The sequence below is a fragment of the Lissotriton helveticus genome, chromosome 10 (assembly GCF_964261635.1).
Source record: "Lissotriton helveticus chromosome 10, aLisHel1.1, whole genome shotgun sequence".
Taxonomy (NCBI): Eukaryota; Metazoa; Chordata; class Amphibia; order Caudata; family Salamandridae; genus Lissotriton; species Lissotriton helveticus.
In genome coordinates this window covers 207,443,153-207,461,488 of record NC_136071.1, presented here as the reverse complement: position 1 = coordinate 207,461,488, position 18,336 = coordinate 207,443,153, and the positions used below count along the sequence as shown (strand labels likewise).

The following is an 18,336-nucleotide window of genomic DNA, read 5'->3' as shown; positions in this document are numbered from 1 at the left end:
CCATTGAGAATAGAGCTTTCGGCCGGCTAGTGGCGCTGTTGATGGACTCCGAGACATAAGAGGCTTTCACCATTCTGCAGGCTCGATGGTACTGCCTAAGTGCAGAACGATAAATTAATTTATCATTTAGGATATACGTCTTTCTCCAGGATCTTTCCTGCTGTTTGCATTTGGACTTCAAGATTTTCAAATCATCTGTGAACCATGGAGCTGGAGGGTGATGGGTGATGGGACGTCTGGAGCTTAACGGCAGATGACGGTTAATGTTGGAGGACAGCCAGTGAGAGACTTCCTGGTTCAGTGAAGTACACATTAAGTTGGAGTTAGGGTGGCTGGCAAGAAGTGTAGCATTGAACGCAGGAATATTTAGTTTGGACCAGACTCTATAACTGCTCATAGTAACAGGAAGGGACGCTTTCCTAGTACTCTCTACAATCAGGCTAAAAAAGATAGCAAAGTGGTCTGACCATTCATGGGGAAGAGCAGGGGTGCTGCAGTCAACTGGGATGTTTGAGATGATTGGGTCAAGTAGATGGCCAGCCTGATGAGTCGGGCCCTGATTGCGAAGTATTAAATTAATAGCCTCACAATCAGATAAGAGCATACTACTTAAGCTGTTTTGAGTATCTTCTAAGTGGAGGTTTAGGTCCCCCAAGATCGTAAAATTGGCTGACTTCAGTGCAAGCGGGGCTACTCGTTCAGCAAATGATGATAGCCATCGGGTGGATTTGTCGGGGGGCGATAGATAAGTATTCCCGAAAGTGTCAATTGGGAGGAGACTGCGAGTTTAAATAGAGCGGCTTCGCAGTCGGGGAATGGAAGAGCTTCCAATTGACAAGAGTGAGTAGCCTTGAAAGTAATCGCTATCCCGCCACCTTTCCCAGTGTCCCTGTCTTGTCGGACAATGACATAGCCGGTTGGTAGAGCACTAGCCACATCTGGGCCGGAACTGGCATGAAGCCAAGTTTCGGTCAAGAACAGGGCAGAGGACAGGAGATCAAAAAATTTGATCTTTGTTTCTTGACAGGGATCGGCAGTTAATGCTCCAAAATTTATAAGGTAAGGTCAAAGGCACTGTGGACATAATTTCCTGACTGAAGGAGAAGTTACAGTGAGGGCATTTAGCCAGGTCGCTTACTAATAGGTCGGGGAGCGGACAGGTAAGAGAATTACCTCTGAGCCGGTGTAACTCCTCGGATGAGTAGGTAACTAGGTTACAGGAGTCTGGCGCAAATTGGACAGGATTTATGGCCACTGGGCGCTCCGGGGCATCTGAAGGGTGGCTCAGTGTAAAATAAACATGGCACTGAGATTCTCCAGTATTGGGGTGTCTTTTATAGATTCACATGCCTGAATCATTCCCTGTCGTCGGAGTGGGAGTCCCACTCCGAATACGGGGAATGATTCAGGCATGTGAATCTATGCAATACACCAATACTGGAGAACCACAGATTACAGGTAAGTAACTATTGTTCTTTGCCGCGATCTGCAGGTCATGAGTTGTAATCCTGGTAATGCATCCACCCTTCAGAGGTATGTAGTTTAAGTTCCGTTAAATTAGATGATTGTTACATACTTACAGTGGTTAGAAGCAGCAGAAGCACTATACAAAAATCAATGTGTTATTAATAGTATTAACCCACAGTGCAGTTTAAATGTAATGTGATAAACCTTTGTCACCAAATCAGACTTCCATGCAGGACTGAAATCATGTTTATGATTTTTATGGTTTACCAAAATTGGTTCGAATAGTAGAGGTTTTAGGGCCCTTGCCTTTTTGTCACAGTATTGAATGCATGATCTTGTGTTAGCAGAATATAATTATCATTTACAGATTCATGAAATAACCCATACCCACTTTGACCTTCTTGCAATTGTTCTGTTAGTCCAGTACTCCCCTTCTTAGCTCTCCTATTTACCCTCCCGAAAATTATTTTTTGATATTGGCTGTTCATGTCCAATGCCATTCTTTAATACGATTATGCTTTTATTTGCACTCCTCTTTTTCTTTGGTCTATTTTGCACTTTTCTAGCATTTCTTTCTGAAAAACGAGACGGTGAGAAAACCTAGGGGACGCCTACTTATTGGTTGTCTCTCTAATAAGCTTAACAATGGGGGCAATTGCTAAATTATTTTTGCACATTGGATTAGGTCACCTCCCCCTGCATCTCTTCATAAGCTGGAAGCCCACCCAAGGACACGATATTCCCCTTGCAAAACACGTAGTGTGTTGTCTGGGTGGCATAAAAAGCAGGATACAGGTGAAAGTAAGTCTAGGTGTGAGAGAGCAACACAACACTCGGGGAAGGCAGTGCAGGGATTTGGGGGGAGAGGAAGCTGTACATAAGGGAGAGATCCTCAAAACATATGCACTCTAATGGAGATCTTTAACAAAAAGAAATCAGTAGTTCCCTCAAAGTAAGCAGTGGAAGGATACAAGTCTGCCAGTCGAAAGGATGGCAAAAAGGGTGTGTTCCATTGGAGTGGCAAACACTAGAAGGGAAAGAAGAGCCATTGAATAAGAAGCACAGGAAAAAGGGTGACAAAGCCAACCAATCGAAGCACTGGTTTTGCGCTAAGCCCCATGTTGGTTCTTGGTATAGCCAATAAAAGGCCTTTGGCAACTATACAGCTAAAAGAGGTGTATAGTGTAGGCTTCCGTCCGCCACCCCCGAGGTGGAGGGAACGTCCGCAGGGGCTGCGGCGTTCACTCCATGCAGATTAGGATGTGACCGCCACCCTGGCGGTCACATACCCTATGTTTAACATTGCAGCGGGTGCTGCTTGAAGCAGCGCCCGCCGCAAGGTTAAAAGTGCAGTCTTTGCACATGCATGCACAAAGCGGCAGGCACCGCGCGGTGCCTGCCGCTTTGTGCATGCATATGCAGGGGGGTACCATAGGTACCCCCCATGTGCACCCCCCCACCCCCCAACACCCTGGGGGCTCGCAACGAGCCCCCAAAAACGAAAGACCACATGCTTCTCCGCGGCGGAAAAGCCCCCGCGGAAAAGCATGTCTTCTGCCCCATCCTAATATGGCTGGCGATGTCTGATAGACACCGTCACCATATCAGAGCTTTTCCGCCGCGGTCGGAATGCGACCGCGGCGGAAAAGCGGCGGACGGGCTTCCTGACCCACCAGCCATCCTAATCTGGCAGTGGGTCTTTGGAGCCTCCGTAGCGGTGAATCCGCATCCTCCGGGCCGGCGGTGGCTTCCGCCGGCCCGGAGGATGCGGATTCACCGCGATCCTAATCGGCACCTAAGGGTGTTTGGTATAATCAAGCAGTAAGTGTTGTCATTTCCTCCTTCAGAGTGTGATTGCAGTTTTAGCAAGCTTCCCACACCTGTCCGGGACTCCTTAATCCAAGGATGGTTGGAATCCATTGTTCCGGCTATCTGGTCAAGACTTGGTTTAGCGGAAAGCCATTTTAGGGCAAGAAACCGCTTTTGTAATCCTTTCTTATTTCATATTTTTGCACTTTGTTTTTCATTTAGGTGTTGCATTACTGCTAGACCACGCTGATTGATTTTAACATACTGTATCTTTATCGGTTTCCTATCTAGTCCTTCAGCAATCCGAAGCGTCAGTACAATAAACCTGACTGATAAAAGCAATGTTGTGCTCCCTCCGCCCGATTACCTGGATCAGCCGTCAACAAGAGCTTCTACTGACAGTCCAAGAGCATCTATTGACAGGACGGTTGACAAAGTGACACCCCCACCACTACCTAGCAGCGCGCCTCAAGTGAGTAAAACCCGGAAAGGAAACACTCAGTACTACTGACTTTATTATACAGTGTAAACTTTTGTGACTGGTGCTGCTTGTTCATGATGCAGTTACTTTCTTTCATAGGATGAGATCTTATATATTAAAGGCATGCTTCAGAAATCTGTAATATACAAATGGGAAGTGAAAGAACGTGAATTACCACAAAACATATTTTATCACAAAGACTGCATTCATGGAACAAAATATGAAGAAAATGATCAGATTGGCAGATAACTAGCTTGGTCAGTAAAACGTAGAGCTAATAAGAATAGTATAAAAAAAAATAAAAGTCCCAGTTACTGGGAGATTTATATCTCATCCTTAGGAAATTCCAGCTATTTTCCTCGAACACTATAGAGAGCACTATTCTGTCCCCCACACTACTTGTTATGTTATGTTATGTTAAAATGACTTTTACCGCGCACGGTCACCAAGTGGTTTCATGGCGCTCTTCGATACTTCGATAGAGGAAGCTGCTAGTTGGCTTAACATGATTAACAGCCCTTTACTTTCGCTGGAGCAAAGAGATCTTTTGCTTACGGATATCACATTATCGGAAGTTAATCGCGAAGTGATGCTATCACCATCTGCAAAAACAACCGGGCTTGACGGGATCCCAAGTGAGGTTTATACGTTTTTTTGTACCTCAGCTTACCACCTTTTTGAGAATATTATTTAATGGAATTCTTAAAGGTGAATCAGTGCCTGCTTTCTTTACTCAAGTTGTAGTAGTCAGCTTTGTTAAAAAAGGAAAATCAGAGGAGGAGGACAAGTCTAATCGTCCGATAAGTTTACTTAACAGCAACTGTAAGATTTTTTTCGAAGGTCCTTGCTAGTCAATTAATTCATGCGACTCTATCCCTTATACATAGGGACCAGAATGGGTTCGTCCATGGCAGACTTCTAGCCACTAATACTCACTACTTATGTCAATCGATCGACTCTTTTAATACTAATAAAATAAAAGCAGTAATCTTAATGTTAGAATCTGAAAAAGCATTTGACAGAAATCAGTGGAATGTATTATTCGCTATTCTGCATAAATTTGCGGTTCCAGCTGAATTCTGTCAATTAGTGAGAAATTTATACTCGGGCGACCATCATTATAAATGGGAATAAAGCCGGTAACATCTCTATTAGTCGTGGGACACGCCAGGGCTGCCCCCTCTCTCCAACACACTTCTCTTTATTTCTTGAACCACTAGCCTGTGCAATAAGACAGGATTATACTATCTTAACCACGGTTGCTGTTTCAGATAACCTGCAACCGGGGGTAATATAGTATAATCCTGCCATATCATCTGCTGTTCGCAGATGACATGGCTTTGTACTTTGCGGCAGAGGAAAATTAACATCTTGCACACCCTTACTAAAATAAGTGAATTTACGGCTATTGGGGGATATAAAATAAACCATGCAAAGTCAGAGGCCCTGCTTTTTAATTGCTCCTTTTATATATTACCTCCTTCAATGCGAGGACATAAATATTCAATGACTTAGCCAATAAGGTACTTAGAGATTTTTGTCACCTCTAACCTGGAAGACTTGTTCTCGCTTAATTTTATCCGTACACTTAATAAGATGCGGAAACTGCTTGTACAGTGGAAGGACCTCTCTTTAACAATCATGGGACGAGTGGCACTTATTAAAATGAATATACTACCTCTTTTTTTTTTCTATTTTTTTATTTGATAGTCCCTCAGTCCTTTTTTGACCCGATTAACTCTGAAATAAGGTGCTTCATATGGCAGGGTAGAAAACATACACTGAAACTAGAAACATTACAACTAGATGTGGAAGATGGAGGCCTCGCGTTACCTAATTTTCGATTGTAGTATCAAGCCTCACTTATCAACTTGTTGAATTATAATATTGCAGAAGAAATATCTTCCACTAATTTTTTCTTGATTATAATGCTGGAGGCAACCAAGATTGCCCTATCTCCCTTTTTGCAAATTCCCATACTCCCGAAATAATTGCGGTATAAATTTTTTAGGATTATATCCTCTCAGTTCCAAAAGATCTGGGAGGCCTTCAGAATCCCTTTGCTACACCCTCAACTGAGATTAGTATATTGCCTTCCGCTGGGACTGTGCATGTCTGTTCGGACCTGTGAACTTTGGGCAAAATTCGGATTTCTCAAGCTTCAAGATTTTTTTTTAAAAACGAAAGCTTGCTAGCCTGGCAGGAAATTATAGAGCGGAACAGTAGTATAAAGTAGTGTAGTAGTGTCCTGATCCTGCTGGATCTGTCCGCGGCCTTGACACGGTCCATCACCTTGTGTTGATGGACCAATTGTCGAAGGTCGGGTCGGAGGGGAGGGCCTGGCACCTCCTGAAATTTTTCTTGGCGGACAGAATCCAAACAGTTGAGATGGGGAAGGACAAATCCAAACCTTTTACCCTCCCATGCGGGGTGCTGCAAGGTTCCTCCCTGAGCATCATGCTTTTTAATGTCTATGTCAGTCCGTTGGCACTGATAAGGTCCTTCGGGCTGCAACTAACATCTTATGCAGACGACACACAAATTGTGTTGTCCATTCAAAGAGGGACCAAAGACATGATGGCCGCCAGATGTCATGACTGTCTGAAAGGGATCTCTGGGTGGATAGCCTCTAATTGCCTGAAACTGAATGCAGGCAAGACCGAGGTCATTATATTTGGGAATAATCCCCACATCTGGTCTCCTGACATGTGCCCGAGGTTATGGGAAATTTTCCAGCGCCTGTAGAGAAAGCTAAAAACCTGGGTGTGATCTTGGATCATAAACTCGATTTTGGGGACCAGGTCAGCGGTGTGGTGTCTACCTGCTTCTATCTCCTTAGGATACTGAGAAAAGTTAAATTTCTCCTTTCAGTAGATGGTTTCAGGACATCAGTCTCAGCCCTCATTTTGTACCGCCTTGATTACTGTAATAGTCTGTACCTGAACTTGAAAAAAAAAATCTGGTCAGACTACAGGCAGTACAAAATGCAGCGGCGAGACTGCTAACTGGCATACCTAGGTGTGCCTCTGCTCGAGATGGTCTCCGGCAACTGCACTGGCTACCAGTTACAAAACAATCACAATTCAAGGCTCTGTGCACGGTTTTTAAGGCACTGAGTGCCAATGGCCCGGAAGTTTGGACCAGCTGCTTTGAATGGTATGTTCCGGGCAGAGCACTGCGCTCCACCGATGGAAGACTAGTAGCCGTACCCCGAATAAAGAAGGCCAATTGTGGAGGCAAACGTTTTTCCTATTGTGCGGCGAAAGCCTGGAACAGCTTGCCAGTGCATCTAAGGAGGGCCTCGGAGCTCCTTTCCTTCAGAAAGGGGCTGAAGACTTGGTTATTCTCGTTTTAGGCACCCCAGCTTACAGTGAGTCAGTGTGTAGCGCCAGGACACCCTTGGGTAGAAGTGCGCTTTATAAGCTTCAATAACATAACATAACAACATAAAGATGTCCCTTTTGTTAAGTTATTTTCAGATAAAAAATTTTTGTTCAGGGTTAATAAATTTCGACAGCTGTGAAGGCTCTCTTTTGAGCAAAGCTTACTTTATGCTGAGAATCAGAGCAACTGGGAACTGGTATAAATTGTTCAAGTCTACTCCGAATAAACAAATGGTGTCAAGCCACCTAGAAAGAGTTTTTGAGTCAACTGGCTGTTTCCTCAATTTCCAACAATGGCAAGTCTGTAACAAAATGTGTTGTAAGGCAGCAAGAGCGGCTAATTTAAGGAGGATGGCATTCTTTAGCAAATGGATGACTTATTATACTCCAGCCAAACTCCATAAAATGTATCCAGCAGTTGATCCTCGATTCTTTAGGTGTCAACAGGCAATAGGAGATTGGCTACATGTGGTATTTACATTCACCCATGTAATGAATTTTTGGATTTTTTTTTCTCAGAAATCGACTGGAGGCTGCCGTTCAATCTTCCTCCCAAGGTCTCTGTAGCCCTTTTAGGCTGAGTAGAAGCTCGAGATGAACCCACTTTGGCTCAACGCCAATTTATTTTTATTTTTCTTTTGGTTGCAAGATCATTAATTCTTGCCAACTAGAAATCAGTAACAATACCAACAATCTCCCATTGGCTAATTAAAATGCAGAGAATTTTTTTAAACGGGAAACTATATGGGCAAGAAGCTCTGTAATCAAATTAAATAGAATATGGAAGGAATGGAAATAAATTTTAGAGGATCACGACATTTGACAAGGTATATGCAGATGAAATTAATGTCAATATTTTAATATTTATGAGCAATTCTGTCAGGATTTATCATATATTAGCTAACGGTATGAATTTTGATCTCTATGTGCACTTTATATCAATATTTGAAAAGAAAATGGAAATGTGAAATGTTTTTATATGCTGCATTGAAAATAAAAAAATAAAAAAAATATTGGGGATGTGTTGTTCTCCAAAAAGTTAAATGTTGCCACTGTTTCATACCTCTTGAGTTTCCAAGGCAATATTGAAGGATTGCAAATAAGTTTCACAGAACCAAAATACTTTTCAGACCAAATCAGTTAAACTAATGTCACCCACTGGTTTTATTGACCATAAGCACTTCCAGTATCCTGTACAGATTTTGAATCCAGAAGTGCACATTAATAATAAAGAGTTTTATAGAGTGCGAACAGTTGCCTCACAAGGAGGTATCCCGGCGCTGTAGGAACAGAATGGCCATAAAAGTTGTGTGGCATAGCTTAGCGTTGTGAGGTGAAAAGCCAGGTTTTTAGCAATCGTTTAAAACAGGCTTCAGAAGGGGCCTGTTGGAGAGCGGAAGGAAGAGAGTTCCATAGCCCCGCCACATTGGCCGAGAACGTTCTTCCGCCCAACCGTGCCCTTCGCACTCGAGGAACCACAATCTTCACCTGCCCGTTGGAGCGGAGGGATCGAGACTGGTGATACCTGGGGAGTCTGACTTTCAGGTAGTTAGGGCAGGTGCCAAACAGGGACCTAAAGGCCAGCGTCAGGGTTTTGAATTTAACCCGGCTGGCCACTGGTAGCCAGTGCATTGCCCGTAGATGCGGAGAGACAGAGTGTTTGAAAGGAATGCACCTCAGCAGTCTCGCAGCCGCATTCTGCACCGTCTGAAGGCGCTGGATTAGATAACGGGGGAGGCCCAGATAGAGTCCGTTAGCGTAGTCCAGCCTCGATGTTATTGTAGCATGGACCACCATTTTGCGGCACTCTACTGGCAGAAGTCTCAAGATCTTGCGTAGGTTTCTCAGCTTGGTAAGACAGCAACCAGCAACCTGCTGAATATGGGAAGCGAAGGAGAGACTGCTATCCCAGCGGACTCCCAAATTTTTCGCGCTCTGGCTCAGTGACGGAGGTGTTCCCATTTCCATCGGCCACCATAGTTCTGCAGGGGGGGCAACCCCTTGCCAAAGAAGATAACCTCAGTCTTCTCAGCATTCAATTTAAGTTTATTGGCGTTCATCCATCTGGCCACATCTCGGAGGCATCCCTTAAAAGTTGCAAAAGCCTCTTCCGACACCTCCGAGTATGGAAACACCAACTTTGTACACACATTGTAATTTAATGAGAACAACCACCAAGCAATGACTTACTTTGTGCTTGGCTTTAGGTTAAATTGCACAGACAGGTGACTTTAAGGCAGAATTGAGTCAGCGTTTAAATTCATATGAGAAGCAGTGTTTAGTGTTTGTCCTTCAAGCAACCTTTGCCATATTCATCACTTGCGGAATAATTTCTGTGAACTTAAAGGCTCTCGAACACTCAAAATTAAATAATTAAGTTGCGTCAACTTACAAAGCAGCAAGAACCCCTCCCCCTTCTTGTGGGAATTTTGAATTACCGTAAGAAAGAGTTGCTCATGTGACAAATGGATGTAACCAAGAGTGAAGTAAAAATATTAGTGTCAATTAAGGGGATCTAGTGGGTTGTGTTTAAGTGATTACTACTGATAGTCTGAGAATGGATATCACCACAGGGATTTGTCCCTTTCTTTAAAGCTACAATAGCAGCAGAGGCAGCCTTAGAAGCTCAAAAAGCAATCCAAAAGAAGGCAGGAGGGGCAACAGAAGTCAGTCTTTGAGGGAAACGTAGGTAGGCAACAATCAGCAATGCCTCCTTCTCCCCCTCCCCCTCCTGAGGGTGATACTGCAGCAAGGTAAATAGTTCAGTCTGTCAGTGGCACTGAGTCCTGAGTATTTACCATAATGCCATCCAGGTCAAGGCCCCTCCTGCATCAGTTCTGCCCAGACTATATGGAGCAAGAAGTACATATCCGTTGCTATCAAAGGCTGTGGCTCCAATTCAATTAAACAACAGGCACTGGCATAGCCAATAGGTGTGGCTTCTGAAAAAAAAAGTATTTCTACGTTTCCAATTTGTTTTGTCATCTTGCAGAATTCTAAAAGAGTGAATGCACAAATGGATTAAATGATGAATGCCTGGATGTATGCATTAATGTGTGATTGAAGTGTGCCTATATGAATGGATGAATATGAGAGTAAATACATTAACATAAACTGGAATGAATGAATAGATGGATCGATGGAGTTCATGGATGGTCATAGTCATGTGTATAGCAAGAGCTGTTCTCCATTCTGCTGCTACTGCTTGTTACTCATCCACGTATCCAGCCTTTCATCCAGTCACCCACCCATTTATCCATCCACAGATACTCACTCACATAACTACTGCTTCCAGTGACAAGTTCATGCATACAAACCCATACACATAAGCACACCCGTTAGTTACCAAGTACTTTCACTAATTAAAAGCCAGAACCTTTGGCTTTGCCAGTACTCCCAGTAGCCGGTCTAAAATAATTCTGAAGAAAAACACCACCAATCGGTTGTTATGAACACTCTTTTTCCACTCCAGGAAAGTTTCTGTGTGGTGGTGTCAATGCAAAGCAAGGAATTACCTTTATTATTTTTAAGTTTTCTAAATTTCTCTTTCACAAATAACTACCATAGCAATAATAACTTCTTCCTGTATAGTATTTCACAACAGTCTACAGCCCACCTCCTCCAGGAAGTAAGGGTCACTTATGAGACCTCAGCAGATCTATCCTCGGTGTATAAACCTCCAACATTATAGATTGCTTGGTCATCCTGAAGTCCACTCAGTCATAAACCCACAGATCTGAAAGAAACATTTAGTTATAGATTCCTTACCTTAGAATTACCCACTGGCGTCAGACTGGATCTGAAAAGTTTTTCGTCAGCAGTACCCCTGCGTGTCGAAAGGTGGCGTCGGTCGGCTCACCGTCGGTATCGCAGCAGTTACTTAGACGCCGCCCTCGCATGCTGACATCAGTTCTTTCTTTTTCCGTGCCAGCAAGCGCAGATCCGGAGAGAGTGGTACCTCCAGTCACTTTTTTACTGACTTTTTCTCGACTTTTGTCGACTTAGTTTTTTGAGTCCATCAAATCCTGGTGCACTAGGGATGCCCGGCTTCAGTGCCTGTGATTCCTGTAACCGACTGATGTCAGTGACGGATCCGCACCGCGTGCGCCTCTACTGCCTTGAGTGCGACCATGACCCCAAGTTGTGCTCCGACTGCCGAACCATGGCCCCGAAGTCTTCGCGGGAGCGGTCCCGAAAGCTACTCGAGGCCTGGCAGTCGGCTCCACGTCGCTCGAGGTCTCGGTTGTGTGGGAGGACCAGAACCATCATCACTCCTCTTCTAAGTCTTCTCACTCGAGGTCAGGTAAGTCGAAGCATAAGAAGTCGTCGAAGAAGCATTGTTGCTCTTCGACTTCCACTCGTCCGTCGCCCGACGGGATGAAGGGTGTGGGTGGTGCCCCACCAGCGGCTCCACGTGCAGAGCCTACAGGGTCGACTCAGGCCTTCCCTCCCTTCCCGGGAGTGACCCCTGCCCAGCTTCGTCAGTTCTACGAATCGATGCATGCCATCTTTGGGCAGCCAGACTCCGCCGGCGCGCCTTTGGGCCCCACGGACTGTGACGCCGGTCGACCTCATAACACCTCCACTGGCAGCCGGCTGGGCCCCCAGCCGGCGTGGCCCCCAGCCGGTGTGAAACCGGCTTCTGTCCCGATGTGGACAAGGAGCTGGACAGTCGTCGGCCAACGCAGGACCCGGGTCTGATGGGTACTTTTGTCCTACCCTGGCCCTTTTCATCCAGATCGGCAGCCAGAGGAAGGTGAGGAAGACTGGAATGGGTCTGGGGACCCTTTGACCGACCTGTTGGATTATGATCTGGACTGGAGAGAGGAACTGGGGGATGCCAGTGGTCTGGATACCTCTTCAGACCTTGGCATGTTATCTCCTCCTACCGTGGCTATAGAGGAGGGAGCGTCATACGCAATGGTGTTGCGAGGGGCGGCCAAGGCTCTCCACCTTAAGATTCTTACAGTGGCAGTCAGGACTAACCTCCTGACAGAGGTGCTTCAGCCGGCAGCGAGCTCTTCGGAGCCCCTGCTGCCAATCAGTGAAGCCCTAGCCAACATCCTTTTGGGCAGGCGGGCTCGCCCCAGGCTGTCATCTCCCACCTCCAGACTAGGGCAGACCTCTTGCATTTGCTGGGGTTTGCTATCAACATGCCAAAGTCACACCTGATGCCCTCTCAGGAGCTACTTTGCATCAGAGCAGTTCTGGATACAGCTCAGTTTAGGGCTTATCCTCTCGAGCAGCGAGTCGGGGATATTCGGGCAATGATACCGATATCTCAGCCTCTATCCCGGAGTTCTGTGAGAATGACCCTGAGGCTGCTGGGCCTCATTGCCTCCTGCATCCTTCTGGTAGATCATGCCAGATGGCATATGCGGGCTCTGCAGTGAGAACTGAAGTTCCAGTGTGCGCAGCATCAGCGGAATTTTTCCGATATCATCCAGATATCGGAGGGGACTGCATGTCAATTGAAGTGGTCGCTCACGAATCAGGATTGGGTCAACGGTAGATCCCTCTCCCTTCCCCAACCAGAGTTCACAGTGGTGACAGATGCGTCACTCTTGGGATGGGGCGATCTCATGGGAGAGGTGGAGATCGGGGATCTCTGGTCTCTGGCGTAGTCCGGGCTCCACATCAATCTTTTGGAGCTCCGGCAGATCAGTCTTGCACTGAAGGCATTCCTTCCTTCTGTCAAAGGAAGAGTAGTGCAGGTGTTAACGAACAACACCACAGCCATGTGATACTGCAACAAACAGGGCGGGGTGGGGTCGTAGACCCTATGTCAAGAGGCTCTTCGCCTTTGGACATGGCTGGAACATCAGGGCATATCCCTGATGGTTCAACACATGGCAGGTTCCCTGAACGCCAGGGCGGATGAACTCAGCTGCTGGTGCATGATGGATCACGAATGGCGTCTTCACTTGGAGGTGGTGCAAGGTCTCTTTCAGCAGTGGGGACAGCCTTGGTTAGAGCTGTTCGCCACCAAAGAGAACGCGTAATGTCAGCAGTTCTGCTCGTTGGAGTTTCTAAGGCGGCACTCGCTCTGCGACACTTTTCGTCGCAAGTGGAATTGCAGCCTCCTGTACGCTTGTCCGCCTGTACCACTTCGACCCAGAGTGCTGAAGAAGATCAAACGCGGCCGGACCCAAGTTATTCTTGTAGCTCTGGACTGGGCATGAAAAGTCTACTACATTGAGCTCTTGAGCATTACCATTGAACCTCCCATCAGACTGCCTCTTCGGGAGGATCTTCTGTCGCAGCAGCAGAGGACGGTCCTCCACTCGAACCTGTCCAGCCTCCACCTCCTTGCGTGGAGATTGAGCAGTGACAGTTGACAGCCTTCTTTTCCAAAGTCTGTAATGTCATCTTGGCAGCCAGGCGTCCCTCCACTAAAATGGCATACGCCTGTAGATGGAATACATTTATGGCATGGTGCACATTAAAGGCTGTGGATCCCCTTTCTGCCCCTCTTTCGGAGGTTCTACTCTTCATTCTATCTTTGGCCCAGCAGAGATTTGCTCTGGGCACCCTTATAGGCTATCTTTCGGCCATCTGCCTTTCTTTGCCTTCCTGATCAGCCTTCTCTTTTCAAGTCCCCGATTGTAAATAGATTTCTAAAGGGCATTACTCATCTCTTTCCTCCTTTTCCTTTCGTAATGCCCCAATGGGACTTGAATCTTGTCCTTACTTATCTTATATGTGCTCCCTTTGCGCAACTACATAATTGTCCTCTTTGTCTTCTTACTTTGAAGACCGCTTTCCTGCTTGCCATCACGTCTGCTCGCAGGGTGTGAGCTTCAGGCTCTGTCCTCCAAGCCTCCCTTTCTTGCTGTTCATCCGGACAAAGTGGTCGTTCGCACTAGGCCCTCTTTTCTGCCCAAAGTGGTTACCTCTTTCCACCTAGGTCAGACCATCACATTACCCACCTTCTTTCTGCCTCCGCACCCTTCCCACTAAAGATTTCTGGGTAGACGATCAACTCTCTGTGGGTTATGTGGGCGCCAAGAAAGGTTTGGCCGTGCACAAACGTACCAACTCTCGATGGGTTGTCCTATGCTTTAAAATCTGCTATTCTTGGGCAAAAAAGTAACCACTAGTAGGACTGTGTGTCCACTCTACCAGGGTGACGGAAGACACTACTACTTTGGAACAGGGAGTTCTGCTGTTTGACATCTGCCAGGCAGCCACTTGGGCATCCCTGCACATGTTCACAAAACATTACTGCCTGGATAGCCAAGTCCAGAGGGATGGCTTTTTTGGCCGTTCTGTTCTCCAGGACTTCCTGGTGTGAACTTAGTTTGCAGACCCACCTCGTGGTTGGCATTGCTGGGTTATCTATTCTAATGAACAAGTTACTTACCTTCGGTAACAATGTATCTGTCATAGACATACATTGGTTATAGATTCCTTACCTTTCCACCCAGCCTCCCCGTTCTGCGAACTGACTTCTAGGGATAGGGACTCCCTTCCAGGGCTCTAGTTATAAGCGCCAGTGGTCAGTGTTTTGCATGGCTCTGCGCTTCTGGCGCGGAAAGTTGTATTAGAACTGTAGTCAGGGCGCAGGTGCGGCGTCTTAAGTAGACACCGCAACGTCATCCTGGCGACCACAACACTGACGACAGGCGCCGAGTCGACCGACGCCACCTGCCAAAGCGCAGGGGTACTGCTACAGAATGATTCTCCAGATCCAGTCTGACGCCTGGGGGTAATTCTAAGATAAGGAATCTATAACTAATGTATGTCTCTATGTCTCTTACAGATACGTTACTGAAGGTAAGTAACTTGTTCATATAAATGCATTTTTAACCAAATCTAAGGACTAGTCCTGTGGAAATATACATCAATAGTTATATATTATGCATATATACACACACACATATATGCAGCCTAAACAGCAAATTATGCTAAAAAATGCCAATATTGCATTGTATTTTTTCATTTAAAATAAAACACATAAATGCAACTTTTTCCATAATATAGAGAAATTTACTCTGATCTTGTTTGAACATAGCCTTTATTTTCAATGAAAAAGGCAAGGTAATAGCAGGCAAATTAGCCAAGAAGTCTGCCTTATGGAATACACATAACAAAACAGGTGCTGTGCCTGTAAGACTCCATGCTCCCATCATGCCCCACAGGTGACGGGTCAGGTATTTTTTAACGGCGTGTTACACTGTGTAGTGATCCTAAGGAGACGGAGTGCTGTTATAAAGATGGTATTCGTCCGGGGAGGAGGGAGGATTGCTTATTACTTTGAGTATACCCCTGGAAGAGAACTAGGATTACTGGTAAGTAGCATATCCTTCTCTTCCAGGAGATACTCATCAATAGTTAAAAGCACTGAATAGAGTAGCAAGCCCATCCCCGGACCCTGCGAACAAACACAATTATAGCTAGCACACTCTGAACAACATGTTAACCAAACAAATTTGTCAAGGAAGCTTGCCCAAACTGGGCTTCTGCCTGAGTGTTAGAATATGGGCAGTAATGGTGGGCAAAGGTGTGTGCCAATCACCATGTAGCCGCTTTACATATCTCTTGAATTGGCACATTCCTGAGAAGGGTCGTAGTGGAGGCTTTGCCTCTTGTGGAGTAAGCCTTCGGTCTACCAGGGAGCTGTTTGTTAGCTAATTGATAAGATAAAGTGATACAAGACACTATCCAATTGGAGATTGACTGGACTAGAGGAAGGGAGATCAGAACGCATCGGACCATAATTCACAAAGAGACGATCCGACTTTCTCATGCTCTTAGTTTTATCCAAGTAAAATTTTAGAACACCTTTTAGGTCAAGGAAATGTTATCGCCCTCTCAGGGGGGATGGTAGTATTTGGAAAATAGGTGGGGAGAGTAATAGTCTGATTAATATGAAAATTCAAGATCAACTTAGGCTGGAACCTTGGGTGGGTTCTCGGGACTACTCTGTTAGCATAGAAAATGAGATAAGGCTCTTTAGAACATAGGGCCTGAATCTCGCTCACTCTGGGAGCAGAGGTAATTGCCACTAAGAAAGTGGTCTTCCAAGTCAGGTGCTGCAATGAGGCTTTGCAAATGGGCTTGAAGAGTGGGCCTGTTAATTTAGAAAGGACTACATCTCTAGAGTTTAGGGGAGCTGGGGGTGAAGTCTTTGTGTCCCTGAGACTTCAGAACAGGAGGCCAGCACACACAAGCCCTTGGAGATTCTTCTTCAAGCAGGTTTCTCAGCAAAGTTCTAGTCTTTGTCCTTTCCTTGGCAGAAGCAGAAACTGCATGCCTACCCCAAACAGCACACAGCAAAGGGCGAGTACTCCTCCTCACAGCTCTCCAGCTCATCTCCTTATTAAAGTTTCCTCTTGAGTCCAAAAGTGATCTAACGTTCTGAGGTTTAAGGTCCACTACTTCTACCCCATTTTGTCTTTGTTCGTCTTTGTGCAAGGGTCTCTGAGCCCTGTCCAGACTAGTTCTGTCCTCACTGGTGCAGTATGACTACAGGGGGTGGACACAGCATTGTGCAAGGGAGACAGGCCCTATTCAGGTGCAAGGAACACTCCTTCCCCTACTCTAAATGCAGCCAAGGTCTATTCAGCTCAGCTCAGAGTTATCCAGGAAGGGACAGGCACACCTCAACCCCTCCAGTGGCTGTCTACAGTGAATGCACACCCCCAGCCCCTGTCACTCCAAAACCAGACAGTCAATCCATAGACAGGCAGAGGCACACCGAATGGTTAAACAAGAAAATGCCTACTTTCTTAAAGTGGCATTTTCAAACACACAATTTAAATACCATCTTTACTAAAAGGTGTTTTGAGTAATGAAATTCTGAGTTCAGAGAGCCCAATCTGCATTCCTCCATCTTGTCCCAATGGGAAGTTATACTTGTAAGATGTTACAAAGTATCTCCCATGCTATCCTATGGGACAGATAGCCTTACAATAGTGAAAAACGAAAGCGGCAGTATCTCACTATCAGGATATGTCACACACCAGTACATGCCCTAGATTTCACATACACTGCACCCAGTCCTTGGGGGTACCTTGGGCCTACGAGAGGGGTGCCTTACATATAAGAAAAGGGAAGGTTAGGGCCTGGCAAGTGGGTGCACAAGCCAGGTCGACATGGCAGTTCAAAACTGCGCACAGACACTGCAGTGGCAGATCTGAGTTATATTTACAGGGCTACTCATGTGGATGGCACAATCAGTGCTGCATGCCCACTAGTAGCATTTTTTTATATAGCGCAAACTTGAACAGAATCGGGTATCAGAGCGCTTTACATAGCACCAGTGGCATTACATGAGGACACATTCATTTTTGTCAGGCACATTTGATTTACATATCTTGGCACACTCAGTGCACTTTACTAGGGACCTACCCGTAAATCAAATATGCCAATCAGGGAGAACCAATTGTAAGGACGATTAGGACAGGGAGCACTTGCACTTTGACACTGATCAGCAGTTGCAAATTGCCCAAAGTATCGAAGCCAACAAAAACGAAATCTAGCACAGCATCAAAAAAACAGGATGTAGCGGCAAAACGTCAGGGAAAACTACGCCAAAGATGCGAAGTCTAACAAAAGGGATCTTAGCTCCTGACATCATTGATTTATGCAGGCAAGAGTATATTATGTGAACCCTCATAAACCCAATGGTCTGAAGGTGCTGCGGGGTGCACTTGAGGACTGGGGTTCCCCCCTGAATGGGTGGAACTTGGGCCCCTTCTCTGCCCCTGGATTGCTGAGGGTGTGGAATTGTTGACCAGCCTGCCCTCCCCCTGTATGGTTTGGTGCTCTGGAGATCTCCCCAGTGCTGACTACGCCCTGAGAGGGGGGACAGCGGTGGCTTGGTGCCAAGTGAGCCCCAGGAGTGACTGTCCCTTACTGCGATCACCGGCGCCCTAGACAATTCTCTACTTCCATTTTGCTCCTAATGCCTTCCCAATTGCTGGAGGAACTGTGGACTGCTTGTGCCCTTTCTTGCGAAACACTGGGGGTGGCAAGCAGTCCGAGTCTGTCACTGGCCTGGTCACTCATTGGCCCCCACACTAGTCCCCACAAACCCCTGGATGCACATTTACAATTATTGTCCCCCATGCTTGGCCAGGGGCAGCTCACTATTGGACACTATTGGAGCTGCAAGTAGACAACTCTTTTTTCTGTGTCTGAGAGTACCATAGACCGCTCATGCTGCTCCCTCTTTTCACTGACAGCGTGAGT

The 18,336-nt window shown here is 46.1% G+C and overlaps 1 protein-coding gene across 1 annotated transcript in view; it reads left to right on the top strand.

The window, feature by feature from the left end:
* The window catches only part of BAIAP2L1 (BAR/IMD domain containing adaptor protein 2 like 1), a 558,841-nt gene that overhangs the window by 495,893 nt on the left and 44,612 nt on the right, over positions 1-18,336 (top strand). Inside the window, exon 12 of the mRNA XM_078665168.1 lies at positions 3,568-3,748. Coding sequence (XP_078521294.1) covers positions 3,568-3,748 — 181 coding nt within the window. The remainder of the gene's footprint in view (positions 1-3,567; positions 3,749-18,336) is intronic.